The 24834-nt window shown below is 34.2% G+C and overlaps 1 protein-coding gene across 2 annotated transcripts in view; it reads right to left on the reverse strand.

The window, feature by feature from the left end:
• Positions 1–5246: 5246 nt before the first annotated feature.
• Positions 5247–24834, reverse strand: part of HAPLN1 (hyaluronan and proteoglycan link protein 1) — a 99572-nt gene continuing 79984 nt past the window's right edge. For both annotated transcript variants that reach the window (XM_051993041.1, XM_051993033.1), the window contains exons 3-5: positions 23462–23833; positions 13245–13547; positions 5247–8971 (exon numbers count right to left, since the gene is read on the reverse strand). In XM_051993041.1, coding sequence (XP_051849001.1) covers positions 8682–8971; positions 13245–13547; positions 23462–23833 — 965 coding nt within the window. In that variant the 3' untranslated portion in view covers positions 5247–8681. The remainder of the gene's footprint in view (positions 8972–13244; positions 13548–23461; positions 23834–24834) is intronic.

The following is a 24834-nucleotide window of genomic DNA, read 5'->3' on the forward strand; positions in this document are numbered from 1 at the left end:
GAGGTACCACATCACATCTGTCAGGTTGGCTAAAATGACAGGAAAAGAATGATAAATGTGTAGGGGATGTGGGAAAACTAACATTGTTAGTGGAGTGAAATAATCCAACCATTCTGGAGAACAATTTGGAACTATGCCCAAAGGGCTATCAAATTGTATATACCCTTAGACCCAGCAGTGCTATTGCTGGGTCTGAATCCCAAGGAAATCATAAAGAGGGAAAAGGATTCACATGTGCAAAAACGTTTGTAGCAGCTCTTTTTGTGGTAGTAAAGATTGGAAAAGGAGTAGATGCCTAGCAATTGGGGAATGGTGAACAAGTTTTGGTATATCAAGGTAATGGAATATTATTGTTCTATAAAAAATGATGAACAAGCTGATTTTAGAAAGACCTGGAAAAATTTACATGAAATAATGCTGAGTGAAATAAGCAGAACCAGGAATATACACAATAACACAAGAATATGTGATGATCAACTATGAAAGACTTGATTCTCTTTAGTGGTCCAGTGATCCAAGGCACACCCAATAGATCTTGGATAGAAAATACCACCTGCATCCAGAAAAAGAACTATGGAGATTTAATGTAAATCAACACATGCTATGTTCACTTCTTTTTTCTGTTTTTTCCTCCCCCATGGTTTTTCCTTTTTGTTCTTATTTTTCACTCCTAACATGATTCATAAAGCAGCGTATATTAAAAATAAACAAACAATAATAATAACAATAATTTTGCATATATTTGGCCTCTGGACTTGGTACCTGCTACATGCCATTGTCATTTCTCCTCAATTTGTTATAAGTATACTTATGTTAGTCTTCCACAACAGGGTCCATCCTTAAACAGAAAAGATCACTGTGTTTTAAACACAAAGACACCAGTTTCTGGGATAAGAATGCATTATTTGACAAAAATTGCCTGGAAAATTGGAAATCAGTATGGCAGAAACTAGGCATTGACCCACACTTAACACCGTACAACAAGATAAGGTCAAAATGGGTTCATGATCTAGGCATAAAGAATGAGATGATAAATAAATTGGAAGAGCATAGGATAGTTTACCTGTCAGACCTGTGGAAGAGGGAGGAATTTATGACCAAAGAAGAACTAGAGATCACTATTGACCACAACATAGAAAATTTTGATTATATCAAATTGAAAAGTTTTTGTACAAACAAAACAAATGCAAACAAGATTAGAAGGGAAACAATAAACAGGGAAAACATTTTTACAATCAAAGGTTCTGATAAAGGCCTCATTTCCAAAATATATAGAGAACTGACCCTAATCTATAAGAAATCAAACCATTCTCCAATTGATAAATGGTCAAAGGATATGAACAGACAATTCTCAGATGAAGAAATTGAAACTATTTATAGACATATGAAAATATGCTCCAAATCATTACTAATCAGAGAAATGCAAATTAAGACAACTCTGAGATACCATTACACACCTGTCAGATTGGCTAGAATGACAGGGAAAGATAATGGGGAATGTGGGAGGGGATGTGGGAAAACAGGGACACTGATATATTGTTGGTGGAATTGTGAACACATCCAGCCATTCTGGAGAGCAATTTGGAACTATGCTCAAAAAGTTATCAAGCTGTGCATACCCTTTGATCCAGCAGTGTTTCTACTGGGCTTATACCCCAAAGAGATATTAAAGAAAGGAAAGGGACCTGTATGTGCCAAAATGTTTGTGGCAGCCCTGTTTGTAGTGGCTAGAAGCTGGGAAATGAAAGGATGTCCATCAATTGGAGAATGGTTGAGTAAATTGTGGTATATGAACGTTATGGAATATTATTGTTCTGTAAGGAACGACCAGCAGGATGAATACAGAGAGGACTGGCGAGACTTACATGAACTGATGCTGAGTGAAATGAGCAGAACCAGGAGATCATTATATACCTCAACAATGATACTGTTTGAGGATGTATTCTGATGGAAGTGGACCTCTTTGATAAAGAGAGCCTTAATTGATCAAAGATGGACAGAAGCAGCTACACCCAGAGAAAGAACACTGGAAATGAATATAAACTGCTTCCATTTATGTTTTTCCTCCCGGGTTATTTATACCTTCTGAATTCAATTCTCCCTGTGCAACAAGAAAACTGTTTGGTTCTGCACATATATATTGTATCTAGGATATACTGCAACCCATTCAACATGTAAAGGACTCTTGCCATCTGAGGGAAGGGGTGGAGGGAGGGAGGGGAAAAATCGGAACAGAAATGAATGCAAGGGATAATGCTGTAAAAAATTACCCTGGCATGCGTTCTATCAATAAAAAGAAAAAAAAAAGATCAATGTGTTTTATGGGGGGGTCATATTATCTCACTTGTTTTAATTTTCCCCCCTACCTCTGATATCACAGGAAGGTAGATCCCAGTTAGATAGGGAGTTGGAAGTTTCTAGAAAGGGTGAATCTCAATATGGGCAAAGGAAAAGTTACTGTCATTGAAAAGAGCAGGAGTAGAAGTCTGTCTATAATGCAAATGTCCTGAAACAAGAATGTTTAAGATTTCCAAACCATAAAAGTTTTTAGAATATCCTTGTAAAACAAAGTAAAATCAGTCCTTATATGTGTTATATGGAATATGAGGAGAATCCCAATGATAGGACTTTAAAGGAATAAAAAATTCAAATCACTACTTTAAATATCTTCTTTTCCCAGCTCTATAAAAGGGAAAAAAAATTCAATTGGTTCCTCCTTAGGTAATCACAGAGATTGAGTTCTTTCATGACACTTTTCTGAATAGATGGTAATTAAATGATCCATTAATGGGAAGGAACTTTTAAAGGATCACTCCTTCTCTGGCGAATCAGGGGTTCTAAATAGAACCAATGGAAGGAGATACTGAGAAGGATGTGATCTGGTGGAATCTAGAGAAGTATAATCAGCTCCCCTTCCCAGGTGCTTTCAAAGAAGAGACACTATAATAACTCTAAGAATTCAGTTCTATTATGGGAAATGAGTGTGAACCACAACATAGCATTTCCATTCTTTCTGTTGTTTGCTTACATTCTTGTTTTCTTTCTCAGATTTTTTTTTCTTTCTTCTAGATCCACTTTTTCTTGTAAAGCAAGATAACTGTATAAAAATGTGTGTGTGTGTGTGTGTGTGTGTGTGTGTGTGTGTGTGTGTAGGATTTAACATATTTAATATGTATTGGATTACCTGCTATCTAAGGGAGGGAGTGGAGGGAAGGAAGGGAAAAGTTGGAACAGAAGGTTTTGCAATGGTCAGTGTTGAAAAATTACCCATGCATATGTTTTGTAAATAAAAAGCTATAATAATAATAAAAAATATAAAAATGTGTCACTAAAAAAGAAGTCAGTTCTAATTATTTGAGTTGCAAGAAGCAAAAGAACAAATGATAATTCTCCCTTTTGATTTTGTTACCACAGATATGATAAAACCAAGCAGGAAAAAAAAAAGTCCCCTCAGTTTTTTTCTTTGCCAACACATAGGTTCCATAGGGGGAACTCATTCATCACTTACACTTGGCCAAAGTGGCAAATGATTCCCTGGCTGTTAGTAGCCTATGCAACTGCCAGATCTCTGGCTCTGCTTTTATCTTTTTCTCAGAAAAGTCAAGAACAGCAGTCTCCAGGGTGCCTAAGCTTGTCACTACTGTGTTTTCAGATTCATCACCTGATAGATAAGTCCCAGATGTTGCCCACTGAGATTTAAACATGTGGTTTTTCCAAAGGTGGTGATTTGTGACCAGATTACTATCTCCTTAATCCCTAAATCATCTTCCTTCCACATATATTAATTAAATCATTTTATGTTGCTTCTATAGGTTATATTTCTCTTATGTAGGTGAGAAACTGGATTTAGTAGTTTTGAGTAAAAAGCCCACTGTCTACACTAAGGTGGGGCAAACTAAGGAAGTTTGGAACTCTTTGGACCAATTGAGGCTGTTCATTTTTTAAGGTAATTACTGTGTTGGAATAGCTATTTACTAGTGATACCTACGTACTAGTGATACCCTGATGAACAGGGGAAAAAAAAAACTAAAAGAATTTCCCACAATGCCAAACTTCTTTTCAAAAAGCAATGTTGCTGATGGAAGTTCTGAATCAACAAGTACATTTAACATACTTCAGAAAGAAATTATCACCAGTTATGGACAGTATCCACTCATCTAATATTTGCACTGTGAATTTGTCAATGTGTCTTTTTGAAGGCATTAAAATTATATAGAAAGTGATGTCATTCTAGGAATTAAATCCTAGTCTGTGCGGAGAATGTGCTGAGCTTCATTAATATTGTTGAAAAAAATTTTAGGTGGTAATAGGAAAAAGTCCATCTGAAAAGCAAACATCAAAGATAAAGATTTGATTTTGTATTAACCATCAGTCTTTTCTTCTCTAGACTTGGCACTCTATCCACTTAGTTGCCTGTTTCCCCCTCCCAAGTTCCATCTCCTTATTATTTTAAACAGTTATTTTTCAGTCATATTGGACTCTGTGTGACTTCATTTGGGTTTTTTCTTAGCAGAACTGGTGGAGTATCATTTCCTCTACAGTTTATTTTACAGATGAGGAAACTGAGGCAAACAGGATAAAGTAACTTGCTCAGGATCACATAGCTTGTAAGTATCTGAGACCACATTTGATGAAGATGCCTCTTCCTGACTCCAGGCCAGATACTCTTAATGTTATTTTTATTTCTTGTTTTCTCAAGAGGTGTGGGAAGACTAAAGGAGGGAGAGAATTTGAGACTCATGATTTTGAAAAATGAAGCTAAAACATTTTAAAATGTAATCAGGAACTATTTGATAAAAGAAATAAAAAATATTTTTAAAAAAGAAAAAATGTTTCTTTTGACTTGGGAGTAGAAAGGTGAAGGAAAAGATTGAATTACTGGAAAAAAATCATCTTTTATAAGAGTGTTATCTATTCTTCAATTAATTCAAACTTAAGTAGCTTCATTTTTAATTAGCTAGATAGACTAAATAACTTTCTGGGGCTTATTCTCTGATAAATATGATTTGAAATGAAATCAAAATAAAAAGAAAGTCTAGTGGATCTAGGAAACTTTCCCCCAGCAGAGATTTTGTTTTAATTTTATAGAAACTTGGGGGAAATTCATTTGATCTGGTACACTTGGATAGCAAACATGGTAGCACTTTCAAAGATGAGTTAAATGTCTTTCTTTTAAATGTGTCCCCAAAGAGTTCGAAATAGACTAGCTTAGATTCTAACAATTCAGAAGAATCAAAAACAAATACTGCAGCAATACAACATTCACTTTTAATATTCTTTTCACCAGCTCATTGTCTCTTACAGAAAAATGAAAACATTTTTGGTTATACAGATTGGTTTTTTACCTCAGAAATTTTTACTGGAGTGCACATTAAAATGGCTTTAAATGCAGATTTTCATTTATTCAAATATTTTTATGGTTTCAGGTTCTTAATGTTGTAGTTTTTTTTTCCTCTTTCTGTGTTGTACACCATTGCTACTCTGGCAGTAGTGAGCTATGATACAGTAAACTTCCCAACAGAAATGTGTCTCTAATCCATTTATTTATCTCTATGTGTTCCATGCTGAAATATGATAAGCAATTCCCTTTCTTCTCCCCTTCTGTAGTGGTCAACTACTCCATGAAACCACCATCTTTTCTGGAGCACTGGAATCAAGAAACTCAACATGGCTGCCAGCAACCAGATTGAAGTCTCCTTTGAACCAGGGTCAAATTCCCAACAAAATATGCTACTACGATATCTGATAAAATAAAACTCTAATAGGTACCGGCCCCTTTTCTATGAGAGAGATTTTAAATTACAAATTCCATATCTGACTAAAAATTACTGTGGTAAAAGATGGCAGCAGTCATTAAAAGGTGGTATATAGTGTTAATATGTACGACCCATGTTGCCTCCTATATACCACCCTTTGATGTGTTAGCCTATTTTTTCTCCATAGCATTATTTTGGTTGTTCAAGTGTAAAAAGCACAATAAAATCTGTACATCCACTTTGTTCCTGGTGGGGATGACAAGAGTTCCATTAGGATATAATGATCAAAAAAAAGGTTTCTTTGACCACAGCCTCTCACTCTATAAATGCTCCTTGTCTAAGGAGCGATTTTGATTTTTGGCAACACTACCAATCTTCTGTTAAGAGTTTTACTATATTAGTGTTCCTTTTTTAGGCCTCTCTTCAGTGGATCACTTCAGGGAAAAAAAGTTGAAGAATGGGTATTAAATAGGAAAATTGCAAGTGGAGAACTTTAGAAAGATCTCATTATTGAATTCAGAGTCCAGAGGGCATGAAGGTGAACATGCTGCTCAGCAGTATTCATTCTAATGCTTTTGTTTTCATTTTAAGAAAGAATGAAAAATGGTGTGGACACTTGGTATAGTTTTTAAATAACTAACAGTCTTTTCAGAGGTTTTAATCAGCACCAATTCCTGTACTAGTAAGTTTATTCAAAAGTTAAGAAAGGTTACTAGGCTTTAACATTATAAAGGTAGACTGGAGCTCTGCAGCAATAGCTGAAAACTACATGCCTGTTCCACTAGAAATTTCTTTCACACTTTCATTTTTAATAAAGTGCTTGTAATATAGGTAATCGCTCTTTATTAAGGGCTCCTTCTAATGAGTTAACCCCCTTAATCAAAATGAGAGAGATGGTTATTTCCCTAGTTACCTGGAGATTTTCCTCCTTTGTGAGACATTTAATAGGACAAGAAAAAGATCAGTAGGTCCTGCCTTTCTTTAAATAACATATTTGTCTTATCCTAGCTCTTTCAGATCTCTCTAAGCTTAGGAGTGTGAGTCTGATTTCTAACTTAGACAGTAGTATTTGGGTTATAACTTACAATCTCTTTGGACATTTATATCTTTTACATGTTGTATATCTAGACTATTTTTAAAAATTGTGCATGCATACATTTTCCTCTTTCAATATTACAGCATCTGATGATTTCCAGATATCCTAGCTTTTGATGAAGGAAATGATATACTTTTATTTACAGTAGTCTCTCTAGATAATATATGAACTTATTTATGATTTCCTGGACTCCAAAGGTAGTTCTATACCTTTCAGACACAAAACTCTACATTCATAGAATAAATTTATTGGAATTATTACAGAGCTTTAATGCAACCACAATCAGTTCAGGAAATAGGTTTATTTACTCATGGCCATGGGAAAGAATCTACATGAGAACATTCATGAAAACATACCAGCTGTGGCATACTTGGATCACACTATTAAATAAATCCCATTTATCAGAACTAGTTATGGAAACAATGGGAAATGGAAAGATAACTTAAGTACAAATATTGGTCCCTGTGGGTTCTCAATGCTCTTCAAAAAATAAAATAAAGGAAAAGGGAGAAGGGACAGAATTCTGGTTTCTGTTTTGATTGAAACTGTGAATATATAAACATCTTTCTCCCAACCCAGAGCTAACATCTCTTTTAAAGCCCTGAAGATTTCTTGAAACTGTGATTAACTTCACTTCAGTATTTCATTAAGCTTGATGTTGATTAATTAACTAAGAAAAGTGACATAATTAACCATATTTTCAATTTGGAGAGTTTATAATTGTACTTTTTCCTATTTAAAAAATCCCCTACCATGCATGCCAAATAAGATTTTAGTTACCTCCACTAAAAGGAAGTTCCTTGGGAACTCGGGCAAGCTTAGTTATTTTGAAGTATAAGTGTTAGCATTTTTTCCCCCTTAAAACTTTTAAATATTTCCCTTATGAAATGTAAATAAGGAAGAAACATTAAATAGTTTAGTAATTTTTTAAACACTATAACATTTCATAGGTTAATATAAAATTGAGCTGCTAAATTTTACATTTTTTTTTCTGTCCAGCAGTTCATTTATGTAACTGCCCTGAGTAGATATGACAGTAAATGCTTCTTTGCAAACAGCCCTTGGAATTTAAATATAACCCAGTAAAGCTACTCAAAAAAGTAATAGAAATCCTCTCAGGCATTCTTAATTTGAGTTTGAAGAAAAGAGGGCTCATTCATTGACTGGCATCTGCTCTTCAACATTTCTCTCATGATAGAAAATTATTGAAGGGAACTAACTGTGCTCGTTTTCTATGCAATGTTCTCCATCAGAAAGGTGAGATTTAAAATAGTAAAATAAAACTTGTCTGTTAGTATTCTAAATACTGACTTTTAGAAAAGTGTCTATTTGTTCCCTTGTGAAATTGTTTTGTTTTGCAACCTCACAGAGGCCCCGGTATGAAAAGATGACTGGGCCTCACATCTGCAGATCTGATTGATTTCTTGTAGTGCATTTCAAAATTGTACAAAGGTGGAAAATTTGTGCTTGTGTAAGCTGCTGCTTTGAGTAGCCTTACAATTCCTTAATTTAGTTAGTCCTAGCAATCCTCAAGCTATTGCATGCCCCATTCCTGAAAGCATATTTGGTTGGGATGATGTAGCTTAAACAGTTTGGCTCTAAAGCTTTATATAGAGCTTCCATTAAAATTATATTAATTTATAATATATATTGAATGATAGTTTTACAAAAACAAATTAATGTATTGGATTTTTTTTTTTATGAAAATGACTCTTTACAGTAAGTAAAAAAGGGTTATCACAGTTTTGGTAAATTGCATGAGTTCATATTGAAAAGAAATCTTTCACATGTTCTGAATGACTTTAAAATGGTAGTGCTCTAGGGTACACTCAGTTGTACGCTCTGAAGCAGTAGACACCATACAGCTTGTGCTTTTTATCCGGGAAGCCCGCAAAGCGCACAGCTGCTTCGGTAGGACTGCAGCGTCTCCTCGGCCGGGAGATGGGGTAACGAACGCTGCCGTCGGCCAGCCAGCCTGCATCGCATCGGTCATAACCCAGGAGTTTCCAGGCAGCAAACATCTGGCCCACTTTAGCTATCTGAGCACCATCGTTGAGACAAGCCTGGACTGCCTCATCGTAGGTCAGCTTGGTTGGATGGATTAGGTAGTAAAAGCGACCTGTGGAAGAAGGAAGGAAAACGTTGTGAGTTGGTCGAGAATTGGACAGTAACTGAGAAGTAATAGCGGGTTATAAACAGGCATTAAGACAAGAAATGGAAGTGTTTCTTACTGAAGATGAAAGGGGAAACACTATTAGCCGGGATGGCTCTGGAACAGTAAATAGCTAATTAATTGTAATACCCCCAGGTTGCTTTCCATTAATAAGTTTCTTTTTTCCTGTCCTGCCAAATGTGTGTTCAGATGTGCCCTTTTAAGAGCAAATGGAAACGACAGATGAAGTTTCAGCTAGTTAATTAGTGACTAAAAGAACCATTATTGAGCACTGGAAAGGCTGTGGTACATGCTAAGTATGAGATCTATTTAAATTTGAAGCTATAGCAAGACTGAACTTCAGCACAACTTTCCAGGAGGCAAAATTTGAATATGAAAAAGGATCAAACACATTCTTCCCATAAAAGTTCATTGAAAAAAAATCAAAAGCTCTCCAGGTCTTTTCATTACAGGTATCAAAAAGAGATTATTCTCATCTAAGAATACAGTGCAAAAATAAAGATTTAAAGAGACCATGTAAGAAAATACAAAAACACAGGAAGTTACTTGCAACCAATAACAAGTGCTTAGAATGTAAATGCCAATTCATTTTATTCACAATAAAATGCCTGAATTTCATTTATTCCTCTTTTTCCAATTCATTTGAAGCCTTTAAAGAAAACCCTAATACCTAATTACCACATCTTTCTTCTTTTTTTAATAACAAAGATTTATGATTTACTTATTGGATATTAAATTTCTAAGATTCTTTTCGTGAATAAACTATAACATGAGCTTAAGCACAGATAGAATAGTTTTAATATATTTAGCTTGAGTCAGAAGACAAAGGATTTATTCTCAATGAATTTTATCCCCAAATCTAAATGATTTAGATGTGAGTTGATTCAAATGTGTCTGTCTATTTTGAGGCTGCTATGATATGACTGTGAGGGTGAAGTAAAGTATGTAGAATGATAAACAATGGAATTTTAATAAGTGCTTGTTGAATGAATAAATGATCATTATAAGGGTCGTCTCTGTAACTGGTACAATGCTTCAAACATCACAAGTGTTCAGTAAATGTGTGTTTATTTGAATTTGTTGAATCACTTGACCTTTATTATTTTTCTGCACATTTCTTGCCTTTTCAATCGCCTAAAGTAAAAGTAACACAAATAATGGAAGTAATTAAGACCTTAGAGATATATCAATATATCTATAACACTTAACTATATATCTATATATCTATATCCATTTCTATGGCAGTTTAAATTTTACAAAGCACTTTACTCATAATGACTGCAGGTACACAAATGGCATTATCTAGCATGTCAATAACACTGACTCAACTATCAGCCTTTCTGTCTCTTTGTCATATATAGGAAATAACAAATGTAGGAATAACAAAATTGTTTATCTTTGGCTGAATCATATATTAATCATTTCAAGAGAATTTCCCCCCTTTAATTTTCCTTATGTTAGGAAAAGAACTAATTTTATACTTTTCAAAATCAACCTTAACCTAGAATCCATTAGATTGCAAGTTTTTTGAAGAGGATTCTTTTTCTCATGCATATTTCTTAATGCTTAGCATAGGACCTGAAACACTGTTGTAGTTTAGTTACATTCTACTTTTTGTGACCTCATGGACTTTGTCCATGGGATTTTCTTGGCAAAGATACTTATTGAAGTGGTTTGCCATTTCCTTCTCTAGCATGTCTTCATTTAACAGATGAAGAACAGAGGCAAATAGGAGTTAAGTGACTTGCCTATAGTCAAAACAGCTAGTAAATCTCTGAGGTTGAAATTTGCACTCATCTTCCTGACTCCAGGCTGAATGCTCTATCCTCTGTGCCATCTACCTATCCCTATAGCAGAAATTTAATATATGTTTATTTATTTAAATATTAAAAATATATTTAAAGTGGAAAATTGAATTCAATTAATCATAGCCTTGGGACTAGAAGGAGAATTAAAGGTCATCCTCTTTATATCATAAATGAAGAAAACTAAAAAGTTCAATAACTTGGGGCAAGCAATAATTTTGATATGGTATCATTCTATGACAGCAATGATTAGGGGGTTTTGCTTCTCCTGACAGTGAGTTGATTCAGTACATCTGATCTTGACAAGATGAAATCAGACTGAGTTGTTTTTCCCACATTTAATTAATGCCCTGGTAGTTTTATGTGAGCTTTTCTTTTTCTTTTTCTTTTCTTTTTTTTTTTTTGCTGCAGATATGTATTTTGTTGTTCTCTTCTGTTATGTTTCTTTCTCCTTTAGGACTGGATATTACTTCAAGGAATCTACAAAAAATTGTAGCTTTAAAGAGCACTAAATAGTTACTACTAGTGATATTGTAGTTGCTATTAGTGTAAAAAAGCCATGTTTTTAAAGGATGGCTCAAGCCTACAATGAAATAGGATCAAGTGACACAAGAGTGCAAAGAAAAATTTGGTTGTAACAAAAGAAAAAACAATGCCAGGAATTGAAAAAATTATTTCTACAAAGACTTTTAGAGAGATCTACTAGCTAGATGAGTTGCTATTGATTCTTCTATAACAGTAGGCATCCTGCAGTTGGAAGAACACTAACATATAAAAACAAACAAATAGGTGTTAATCTTTACTAGGAAGGAAAAAAAAAACAATAACTCTATCATGGGCAAGATAATTCAAAGACTAGATTAATAAAGATGGGGGAAAGTCATTTTGATGATATAGTTCACTTATTAATTCAAAACTATATAATAATTAGTACAAGAAGTTCAGATGAGACAACAAGATTTGGTTATCTTCACTAGGCTGTAGAAATTTTTCTGAGGGAGTGGATTATTAGTAGTGGATTGTAAAATAATGAATTCTCATGAATATTTTAATATAATGAGAATCAAAATTGTTCCAAAATTATTGAAATCCTTATGGAAATGGAACAAGATAACATGACTTACACTGTGAGATGTCATAAAAGGTTAAAAAATGTTTTCAAGAGGTAAATATAATTCAATGGCCATTTTTACATGATTTAAATTCCACTGAACACAGAAAGGCTATATATCACCAAGAATAAATTTTGAAAGATGAACATTTATTCAAAGTTTCTCTTAACATCTAATAACAAAACTGTGATTTTATGATAAAGAATTGAATGATGAGATTTAAAATAGGGTGCAATCATTGACAGATTGCTTAAAACAATTTTACAAATTGTGTAAAACAAAGTATCCTTCAGCAAAAGAAAGAAATATTGTACTTTTTTCCAATATGTAAAAGGTTGTAAGGTTTATTGTATAGGTCAATAAATTTTAATATATTACTTTGTCCCGGGTTATTATCACATCATTCTAGTAAGTGGATGATTGGAGAATCAAACCAGATTCTCTGGACCATATTTCCTTAATATATAAATCTCAGTGTTTTAAATTATGGTTGTTAAAAAAAATGCATAGTCCAATATTTGCCATAAACTTCAGAGCTCAAGGGTGGATGTTGTTCAGTAATAAATTAATTTATTTTGAATTACCGAATTAAATGGCCCCCATAAGATCTAGAACTGGATGAGACTTTAGAAACCATATAATCAAATTCCCTATTACCATTTTACAGATTAAGGTAGATGCTCAGGGAAATGAGTAAGTAGCTCAGAATCTCAAACTATATATCAAGTGCTTTATATAAGAGTGTATATGTATATATAATGTACATATTCATGTATATATCGATATACACAGGTACATATAAATGAATATATTCATGTACACCCACATATATAATGTATATATATTTATGCTAAAAGATAGGCTTTATGATTTCATTAATAAAAGGAAACTTCCTTTACCAGTAAGATTTCTCCTTTGCACATTTAGAGTTAGCTGGAACATTGAGAGATTGTGATTTGCCCTCTGTAAGATTTGAACTCAGACCTTCCTGATTCTGAGATTGCCTCTTTATTTCCTATACCTTATTACCACTCATCTACTGTAAGTAGGCAGCTAAAGAGTCCAGTGAATAAAGTAAAGTATGGATCTGGAATCAAGGAGACTTGAGTTGAAATCCAACCTCAGACAGTTAATATTTGTGTGACTCTGGACAAATCACTTAACTTCTCAGCCTCAGTTTCCTTGTCTATAAAATGGTGGAAATAGTATGTAACTCAGTATTATGAGAATAAAATACTATATTTTTAAAGTGCTTTGCAAACCTTAAGGAATTATATAAGTATTATTAGGATTGACTCTTACCATTGAAGTTGGATGTAAAACAGAATACATCATATCTGCTTTTATCCTTATCCCAAAATCCATAATTCCTGACACCAGGCACTGTGTTTCTCCCTCCACAAGGTTCTCTAGGTTTAGTGATGGGATACTGCACAGATCCATCACTGAGCCAGCCAGCATTACACCAGTCCAGCCCTGCCCTCCAAGCATCATATAGTTGGTCGAAAGAGGCAATCACAGAGTCCTGGTCCAAGCAAGCCTGTCGAGCCTCATGGAAATTGAGATTGTAGCGTCCCAGTCGTGGAAAATAAGGAAAGACCACACCTGTCCAAATGGAAAGGGAAAAAAAAATCAATATAATCCAAGAGGGCATAAAAATAAAGATTTAAAGCAGCTATCATGCGGAGCAATCAATCACGGTCATTTGACAAGGGCCTCCTTTTTGATGAGTGGCCTTTCAGCCTTAGCAGTGAATTAATTCTGATTTGGTTATTTAGAGATCATTGAGTGATTTGATTCCTAAGCCAATGGCTTTCAGTTTAACTCAAGAGTCAAACCACTCTTGCTGAAAATGACTAAGCTATGTGTGGGCCAACTCATTCTATTGTGCAGATAAGCAAACTGAGATCTTAGAGTGATGGAGTTTGCCTGTGGTTGTTCAGCCAACTACTCACAGAAATCAGGATTAGAACTCAAGAAATATTTCCCTTGGTACAGGCTAAAGGTACAGGCTAAACTGGGTCTCAGTTCCTTTTATAAAAACGAAGGTTTTTAATTAGATGATCTATATGGACACTTAAGGTCTAAATTTTGGATCTCATCATACATAATTTAAAAACAAATCTAAAAAAGAATCAATTGCATATCATTAACTTCAAACTGCCCTTGCACACTTGCTGGGACAGCTAAGTGGCACAGTGGATAGAGCACCAGCCCTGAAATCAGGAGGACCTGAGTTCAAATGTGGTCTTAGAACCCTAGGTGTGTGACTCTGGATAAATCACTTAACCCCAATTGCCTCAGCAAAAACAACACCCCCCCAAAAAATAAAAAATACCCCAAAAGACTTGCTGAGCTTATCCCATGCTAATTATTCACTAAGCCTGTGAAAGATTCCCTCTTTAGCACTCTGCATCTGGGCAATAGCCAATACCCAGCATGATTCTTGAAAGAATGGGGGGTAGTAGTGGTGAGAGAGTGGGAAGATGACTTTGTAGAGAAATTGCTTGACTATCTCATAATACCCTTTTTGGTAATGTTTCTCAGAAAAGTTTCATTTTTTTAGACTTTTTCATATATCAAGGAGTTTGCTAAAGTGGTCACATGGGGACATATACCTCCCTTTGTATATTAATATTCATGAAAATTGCATTCTTCTTTTCTTTTCTTTCTTTCTTTTTTTTTTTAAAGAATCCTACTCTTTGTGATTAGGCATATCTGCCCACAAACTTCTATGCACATCTATGATTACATTTTAAACTGGGGTGGTGGAGGAAGTTTACAGGAAAAGAAGGAGTAGGAAATTACTTCCTATGTAAGGGACCCTATGATGTTAAATATTTCTATAACATGAACAAACATTTCTTATTTATCTTTATATAAATTGATTTTTTTCATAGGGCTTTGTTATGGTAAAGCACACAATTCAAATACACAGATATTCAACGTTATATGCATCCAACTTTTGACCATCATATTTTGGTATGCACTCCAAGTGCAGCCTCTAGGTTTTTGTTTATTTTTGTCCCCCCCCCAAAGTAGTACATGGATCTTTACTTCTAAGAGCCTCAATAATTTAATATTTCTGTTCTTGCTGAGGATTCTCATTTTTCTGATTATTCAAATAACTAGTATATTGATTTATTTTATTAAAAAAATATTCCAGACAACTATCACAGCTTCCCAATGGTTGCCTTGCACATCCTGGGCACTGAGCATCTGATCACTACTGGTTCTAATATGGGGGCATGTTACTAAATATTTCTTTTCCTTACCAGAATATAATGACTCTTACTTGGCTCCTGACTTTGAGCTGGAAGGAGTAATAGCTTTCAGAAGCCACTAAAAATGTTTTCATTTCCTTTACTTAAGTAATCAAGGTTGTTTTGAGGATATAATCTTTTTGCTTGTGGCTCACTGATTTAATGAGTTGTGACATGATAAGCATTTTGAGGTAGTAAAGTCCTGTCATCTTATTTCCAGGTCAAAGAGATACATTAAAAGCAATGATTTTTCTAAAGAACTACTAGAACTTACTTTAAACACAGGAAACTCTTGGCCAAATATATAAGTATGTTGGATAGAACTTTAGTTATATTATTAACATAAGTTTCAATAGCACAGAATTGACTAAATGATTTTAACTAGAACCCAGGTTTATGAGTAGAGGGAAATTGTGGAAACCTTCTTTGGGCATCTCAACACCACATAAATTATTTTCCTTACTGTCTTTTCTGTTGAAGATTCCTGAAAGTCACTATTTTTTGATTTGGGTATGATTTTCACATCTCTAAGTGGTCCATAACTTTAAGCTATTGACAGCATAAATTATGGATATAGAATTAGATGGTTCCTCACAGACCATCTAATCTATCACCCTCCCCCTCTCCCCCGCAATGAGGAAGATTAAATGCTTTGCCCCAAGGTCACTGAGATAATAAGTATCAGTAGTAAGATTTGAACCCAGATCTTGTGGCTCTTGAGCCAGAATCTTTCTAACTTTTCTGTACCATGTCACATTTGCCTACTGGAGAGCAAAGTCTTTTGAGAATGGGATAAAGGATGAAGGTTGTGAAGAGTTTGGAAAACCACAAGGTACAAGATGGACCTTGAATGAAGGGAAAATGGTACAAAAGACCTCCTTATTGTAGGTTATGCTTTTGCCTCCCCCTTACCCAAATAATTAAAGATGTTTTTGAACATATGGTGTATTTAATCTTATTCTGTTGATCTTATTTTGTTAGTATATCACATATGCTATTTTATAAGAAAACTCATACTTCTAAAGACAAATGCAGACTTATTAAAGCCACAAGTAGTACAAAGGCAAAATTATGTATATACACACATATTTTAATGAGTGGATCCTGGAAGAATATGAAAGGAAATGTAATAGTATTGACCAAGGCTTGTAAGACACATCTGTCCCTCTAGGACAATCTAGTTAGAAGCTTTATCCAATTGGCCCAGACCCAAGATTTCTTCCTCATCTCACCCCCTCTTCTTGGACATGTAATCTGAAAGCTGAATTTAAGCCAAGAAATGAGAATGAGGCTTTGCTGGCTCTCAATGACCCCTAGTGGGATAGAGTAAAAAGAAAGATGGAAGATTGTTCAGTCTAACATTGACAACTCCCACATATAGATATCCAAAAGGCCATGCTTCTAGTTGTTTTTTTTTTCCCTTATCCCTTAGCAGTATGACTCTCCTGACCATCCCCCAATATTCTCCTAACAACTTTTGGAACCATTTATCTGAAGAGTCTGAAGAAAAGGAAAGAAAAAAAATCCTCAGTTTATATGGAGACATTTTTTGACTTCAAGCATCGTAAAGGAACATCTTAGAAAAGCTTGGAGAGCTGTTTGGTCCAACTCCCATTTTCCAACAGACCCAGAAATGATAACATGAAAGAATGGATATGATATTAATTCAAAGAAAAACTTTCATAATGCCTGGAAAACACATTCTGGCTTAGGTTCTCTGAAAATGTGACTCTTATGGTGTCAAATTTGGCATACTCCATTTATTCAGTTTTAAAAATACCATGTCACATGATAAATTAGGGGAAGGTAAAAAGAAAAAGAATAAATTATGGATTTAGATCTATAGTTTTTAAATCTAGAACATTTCAATGATGTAGTAATTGTGATTATTTAGTGATTCCACTAAAGGGAGTTTTAATTTCTACTCGAACACAGTGATGAAAGGAAGCAATTTCAGCAAAATATTGGTAAACTCTGTCTTAAGCCATGAATTTTACTGGCTGACCCACATTTGGTGCACACATTGTAAGGATCAGCTGTTCCTTACTGACAGGGGCATTCCTAGAATTACATACTTTTGATTCTCAGCCAGATCACTTTTTCTGATGTCAGCATCTACCAATATCTAGGCAAAAGACTTCCTGAGGAAAATCTTGTAATTACCTAGCTAAATTAGGGCATGGGTAGTGACTGTCAATTGGCAACAGTGGGGAGAAAAAAGGAAACAAAAAAGACAAAATTTTAGGCCTGGGAAAGAAGAGTGTATGCCTTTTTCCCAAACTCTACATACTCATTTTCCCACTCTACTTACAGGTCAAAATCAAAAATCAAAAACTTTTTACTGAACATTTTGAATTATTTGAAGAATTAGTATACACAACTACAATTGACTGAATAAATATGCTATATCATAGGAAGTACTAGAAGAATGCTTCTCAACTTGGGGTCCATGAACTTGTTTAAAAAAAATGATAACTGTATTTCAACATAATGGATTTTCTTCAAAATCCTACAAATTTAATTTTATCCATTTAAAAACATTATTCTAGAAGGATCCATAGGTTCCACCAGACTGCCAAAGGGACTCTATGCTGCAATGCACTGATAAATATTTAAAAATCATCTCTTTGAATGAAAAAATACCAATCCACCCATGTACACATAGCACATTTTAAAATTTAATCTGCATTAACAACATTTTCTCCATCATTTTCTTAAGTCTATAAATTAACAAAATAACAAATCAAGTCATGATTTATTTGTAATTATTGATTTCTGGGACATAAATGCTCACACTTAAAATATAACAACTGTTTTTCATGAGCTGGTTCTAACTAATTCCCGAACATCCTTGAACCCATTACCCAAAAAAGGTTAAGAACTTCTGTAACTAAATCAATATCAAAATGATGTGTTTTTAACCTATTTCTATGTCTTTTTTCGTTGGGGAGACTTAAGGAATAGGAAGGAAAGTATTTCTTCAGTTAGTATCTTAAACATCACAACATGTTCTGAAGATTAAAACCAATTTGCTACTCCTGGTAAACTTTAACCTACTAAGCTACTTGTTGGACAATTCCAACAAATAGATATGTTGAGGTTTTGTTTTTATTTTTTGTCCTAATACAGACACAGTTTTCAGTGGAATTTAACAATTCAAGAGAGACAGTGTTTCTAGATTATAATCGTCTTGAATACAGGAACCATATGCTACATATTAGTATATACTCCTAAATACCTAATATGGTGCTAAATACATAGTAACTTCTCAATAAATATCTTGAAAGATTGATGCAATTGAGAGTAGCAAGAGAAAAAGAATAGCAAAAGTAGCAAGAGAATAGCATAAAGAATAAACACTTTGGGGAAAGCTACAGTTGTGGACATCAGACTCTTGAAATAAATGATGAATCCAAAAGATAGTTTCTATGTAATTAATAATCAATTTATTAATTAGGCCAGCTAATAAGCAATAAATTGATGGTCAGAGGTTTCTCTCAGTTACCAAGACACCTAATGGAGATACTGAATGCCTTAAATATTTCTTTTTGAAAGAGAATGTCCCTGACAAGAGAAACCAACTGTTTGATAGACATTTAAATGAGGAGGTGGGTTAAAAGTCTTCAGCTTCCCCTGTTTGAGAACATGACTTGATTATGAAATTTGGCTGTCTTAGTTTTCTCTTTCATGAGTTGAGTCACTCTAAACTCCAATGATGGGGTACAAAGACATGGGTTTATTCTCTCAGGGCAGAAATTTGCCTATATTAAATTCTGTTTATACTTCAAACAGAAGGTCTCTTAGTTGGGTGGGGTCTGCTCAAGATTGAGGAACATGTACCTTGAGGATTAGGGCAATCTCTTCTACAAGGCATGCTTTTGTTGATGGACAAATTGACCTACAGGGGCTAGTTCCTGGATGAGGAAAGAAAAAGTCTTGATCCTGATGAGTTAATAATAGGTTAATAATATAATAGAAAATAATAATTTCTCTCAATCCCATATACCTTTCCAAAATCATTCAATTCTATACATTCTAATTGGGTTGCATTATTTCTATAGTTACAAATGATAATTCTCCCAATCCTAGCTAATCCTGCTTCTATTGATTTTTAAATCTCTCAGTCTAACACAGACATACCTCATTAGCCCTCCTTAGCTGAAGGATTTCTAAAGAGGTGAAGATAGATGAGAGATAGCTCTATGCAATAGCAAAGAACACTCTAGGAAATAATAAACTGGTAAAGTAGTCATCTTTTAAGGGTAGTTCCCACATAATCTGATGGAACAATCCATCCCATTCTGGATTTAGGAATCCATTCTGTCATTAGAGTGCTGAGGCTTCTAGATAATGCTAATAGCTGGCATTTAATTAACACAGACAGAATGATTTAGTGACATATCACATTTCCCTTGTCCAAGAACTAGAGTGTGCCTCACCTGAATTAGAACTGATGACTGTCATATCATGACATACTTAATGAAGGTGCTAGATGCTAGGCTGAAGACTGGTCAGAAACAAGAAATACATATTTACTTTTCTGTTCTTGGTTTTTAGAGAAATAGTATAATGGATTGTGTAATTTAAAAAAAAAAAAACTTAAGCTCTCTTTTGATCAGTTTCCTTTTCTGTAAAGCTGTGATATCTGTAGTACCTCACAGGGCTATTGTGAGGATCAAATGAGATGATGTATGCTGTTTGCATAACTTAAATCACTATATAAATATCAGAATTAGCAAGAGAGAGTTAAAAACTTTGATGCTGTCCTACTACTCTGTATGACAATCCCAGGAGGTTAACTGAAATTTCTAGTGACTTCCTGATGTTAATGGCATCCAGTACTTCTCATTTAGGCATTCAACTTTCCAGAAAATTCAATCTAACTGTTCTGAGGGAGCTAAGTAGTACAATGGATAGAGTGCTAGAACTTGTATCAGGAACACAGGACTTCAGAATTGGCCTCAGATACTTAACCAGCTATGTGACCCTTGGCAAGCAACTTAATTTATGTTTGCCTCTCTTTCCTTAACAATAAAACGAAGATAACCTATTCATAAGGTTATTGGGACAGCAAGGTAACTCAATAGGTAGAGCACCAGGCCTGGAATTAGGAAGACCCGAATATCAATATAGCCTGAGATACTTATTACCCACGGAAGGTCACTTAACCTGTTTGCCTTAAGCCAGTGAAGAAGGCAAAGGCAAACCACTCAAAGAGAATCCCAAATGAGGTCATAAAAAGTCAGACATAACTGAGAAATGAATGAATAACAACATAGGGTTGTTGTGAAGGTCAAACAGAATATTTGTAAAGGGCTTAGCACAAGTGTGTGGCATATAGTAAGTGTTTAATAAATGCTCATACCCTTTTCCTTCCCTTTAAACTTGGTTGTCAATGCTCTCCAACATCAATCATTTGCTAAACCAGAGAAATTTCCTTATTCTCTCTGGAACATACTTTCGTCCTGGACACTACTGAGACTGTTCATATTGATATTGCCAGCTGTAAAATCTTACTTCTCATCTCCCTCTTACTTATTTAAGTTTTATCTATGCTTTAGGACTTCATTCATCTCTTCTATGAAGCTTTCTTTAATAACTCCAAGCTACACTGATCCCTTTCTTTTTCTGAAATCGTGTGGCATTTATTCTCTGTTCTATATAATTAAAAACATGTAAATTATTGTTGCTTACATACTGTTTTCCATTTCTTTATTAATCTTATCTCCCAACTGAATCCTAACTATACTCCTTAAGGGAATTCAGTCACTTAAGCTTTTCCAGTCCTCATAGTACTCATCACAATGATGGACACATAGGAGGTACTGGATAAATACTTGCTGAATGGATCTTCAATTTCATGAATTTTTTCTAATTAAGACAACTACAAATTCCTATATTCATTTTTCCCATATGGAGATTTATCTGAGTATCTGTAAATGGAGAATTTCTCATTATCTAAAAACATCATCTAAAAACCAAACAAAACCCAAAAGAACAACCAAAAAAAGTAGACTGCGTGTAATCAGGAGTTTAAAATTTAAGAAAAGAGAGAAAAAGGAAAATAAAATAGAAAAATATCAATATGAACTATTTGTTAATAACTTGTCAGTCAGACCTAACTGAAATGACTGAACATCAAAACTAATAAACTAGATGATTAAGTAATGATCCCAAAATATCCTGACAGGTCAGAAAATTGGGATGAAACCAATAGCATCTAAAAGAGATAAATGTAAAGTTTTGGACTTGGGTTGAAGAAATTTACTTCACAAATTCAGTATAGGGGAGAAACAGGGAGACTGAGACAATGATGAGATTTATTGGTGTCAAATCATTTTTCAGTTGTGTCTGACTCTTTGTGACCTCATTTGAGTTTTCTTGGCAAAGATATTAGAGTGATTTGCCATTTCTTTCTCCAACTCATTTTACAGATAAAGAAAATGGGGCAAAGAGTAATCCTCTTTGACTTGTCTAGAATCATACAGTTACTAAGTATCTTACATCAGATTTGAACCCATGAAGTTGAGACTTCCTAACTTCAGTTCTGGCACTTTGTCTATTGTGCCACCTAGGTGCCACCTAGTTGCCTCCCTTCCCTCCATTCCCCATCCCAACTCTCCATAGAATATAGCAAAGTAAATAGTTAATATAATTTCCTGAAGAGAAGTAGAGGTCTGAGGTCCTAGGTCCTAGGAATGGGGAAGTGATAATCTATTCTTTCTTTGTTGAAGGAAATCTCTGGAATATTGTGTTCTCAATTAATGTTTGAGCACATTCTTACATTATCATCTGGTCTATATTACTCTGTTCCAAAAAATTAGTATGAAAGAGTTTATCAAAGACTGTGCTAAAATCTAAATAAACTAGTTCTAGCATACTCTGGAGAGTGGCCAGAGGATCTATGGTAGTAGAGAACTTTAGATCCTTGTTATCAGAGAACAAATTAAAGAATCTAAAGATGTTTAATCTAGAGAAGGGAAAGTTGGGGTGGGGGACAGGAATGAAAGGATGTCATGGGAGAATTGAACTTGTTTTGTGTGGCTCTTGAGGGCATAATCAGGGACAAAAGTAGAAGTTACAGATTCCACTTTAGGTTTGATTTTTAGGGAAAAAATTTTTCCTAAGATTTTTGAACTATCTCTATGTTAAAGAATCTATCAGAAATTTCCCTTCCTGGCTGATTTTCTTTTTTTTTTTTTTTTTTTTTCATTTCAGTTTCCTCTTTTATAGTAAATTCTTTTAATATATATTTTATTCTTAACTTGAGAAAAAATCACTTCCATATCATAGAAGAATAGGAAAAAAAAATGATTGTACATGAAACTACAAATCTGCTATGTGCAATTTGTATGAACTGGATTATAATGGGATTTTGGGGAATTGGGTAGGTGGGGAGGTTGTCTTTTTATAATTGCTAAATTCCCTTCTAATTTTAAAATCTAGGATTTGGTTATATATAGTATATGGAACTAAAAGAAATTCCCACATATACAATGGAACATAATAAATGAGACAGAAATCTTTATTGCCCTGCTAGCAGACAAATAATATTTTTGTTTTGTTTGTTTTTGTCCAAAAGTTGTGTGTGTAAAGAATCTCTCTCAAAATGCACATCAGAAAGTTTATGAATCAAATATGGTATTAAAAATGTTCTACTTTGCAGTCAAATTATTATTATTGCCATTTTTTTTTGCTAAAACAAATAAAATTTGTTAAATGGAAGATAGTCATAGTTTAAAAGATTCTGGATCAGTTTTTAATTCCTTTTTTGTACAAAAGGTCAAAATAAATCCAGAGGCTACTTAATTGTTAAATTAGTTTCACAACCATTTCATAGAATAAAATTAGCATGCATTTATGTTAGCAGATGTTTGCTAAAAAAAATTACCATTATTCTGAGACTCAGTGTTAATTTTAGGATCTTGCCTAAAGAGTATCCAATCTGAATTTCTCAATAACCACGAAATGGGATTTAAATTTTAAAATAACATGAAACTGATTCTGAATATTGCTAATTCAATTCCACCACACGTTTCTCCTGGTTACAAATAGCCTCCATTATATGCACATCAATTGTGTGCACATTTCAAACTTGGAAAAAAAATAGAATTATAGACTGACTGAAAAATAAGAACCCATGCTAAAAAAGCACTTCAGAGTTAGATGTTATCACCATGGCAACCATTAATCATTATTATGTTGGGGGAAAGCTTATTATTATTCCTATATTTAATAGGCTAGGTGACTACCTACCTTGTAGATCCAAGGCTACTACTGCTGTATCGTCTTCTAATCCTTCAATCACCTCACATTTGTATCTCCCATAATCCTCCAGGGTGATGTCGGTGATTACAAGGGAGGCATCATTGTCGCTACCTCTATTCAGAAATACTCTCCCCTGGTAGTTGCCATACGTTTTCTTGTGGTATCCCATGGAAACAAAAACATCTATTTCCTTGAGGTAATCTGAAGTGAGCTTGGTCCACTTGACTCGGATTTTGTGGGTTCCTGAGCCAATCATTGAGGGGTCGCGGTAAAATTTACATGGCAGTGTGACATTGCCACCCCGGTGTGAGAAGACTTTTGCCTGCTCTGCTTCCACAAGTAGACGGGGGCCATTTTCTGCTGTTATTAAAAAAACAAAAAACAAAAGTATCATGTTACTCCATTGTTTCATTTTTATAAAATGGAATTTGGCATACTAAATATTAAACAAAAGATGGGTTTGGATGATTAGGTTTTAAGTTGTAAGCTATAGTTACTCACTGAATTCAGTTCAATTCAATTAAACAATTGCACAATGTTCCTTAAGAGAGAGAGAAAATTTGTATGATACACAGTCTTTTCTTTTGTGGAGCTTACAGATTCATCAGTCTTATAACATCATTGGTTCATAAATGTAATGCTCAAAGGGATCTTAGAGGTTACCTTGTTTAACCCCTCAATTTAAAGATGCTGAAATCCCAGAGGCATTAAAGTGATGGCTCAAGGTCACACAGGCAGTTAAAAAAAAAGAGTAGAAATTAGAATTCAGGTCTTTCAACTCTATGTACATTCTGCACTATATTGCTTCCCAATTTTTGTATATTGGTCTCACCCTGGTTCAAGTCTCTTTAACAGATAGGCCCAAGACATAAATGCATAGTTTACATTTTCCTCTTCCCTTGTCCCCTTTAAGAGGGAGAGGAAATGGAATAAGAAGGAGGTTACACATTTATTTATGAATATGCTGCACTTGTGTTATATGCATGTGATTAGACTGTAAGCTCCTTGAGGGCAGAGACTGTGTATTTTTTCAAATATATTATTTTTTATATTCCTTATACCTAGCACACAAGCTCACCTTGTGCTTTCTATGGCATAAGTAAAGCACATAGGATATATTAATTGAGACTTTTTACTTATGAAAAAATATATACACACATGTAATTGATATTTACTTCATATGTTTACTTTAAAGAATCTTGGACATTAAGAATAAAATAACACTTAAAATTCTAAAAGTATGGAGCTTGAAAGTCATTATCAGTTCAACTCATTTTGCCATTTGTTTTCTTAATTTTCAATATAAAAATACAAAGCATATCACAAAGTAAGGTCAACAGACAAGTCAAAGTTAAGTAATT

This window comes from Antechinus flavipes, chromosome 1 (assembly GCF_016432865.1).
Source record: "Antechinus flavipes isolate AdamAnt ecotype Samford, QLD, Australia chromosome 1, AdamAnt_v2, whole genome shotgun sequence".
Classification (NCBI taxonomy): Eukaryota; Metazoa; Chordata; class Mammalia; order Dasyuromorphia; family Dasyuridae; genus Antechinus; species Antechinus flavipes.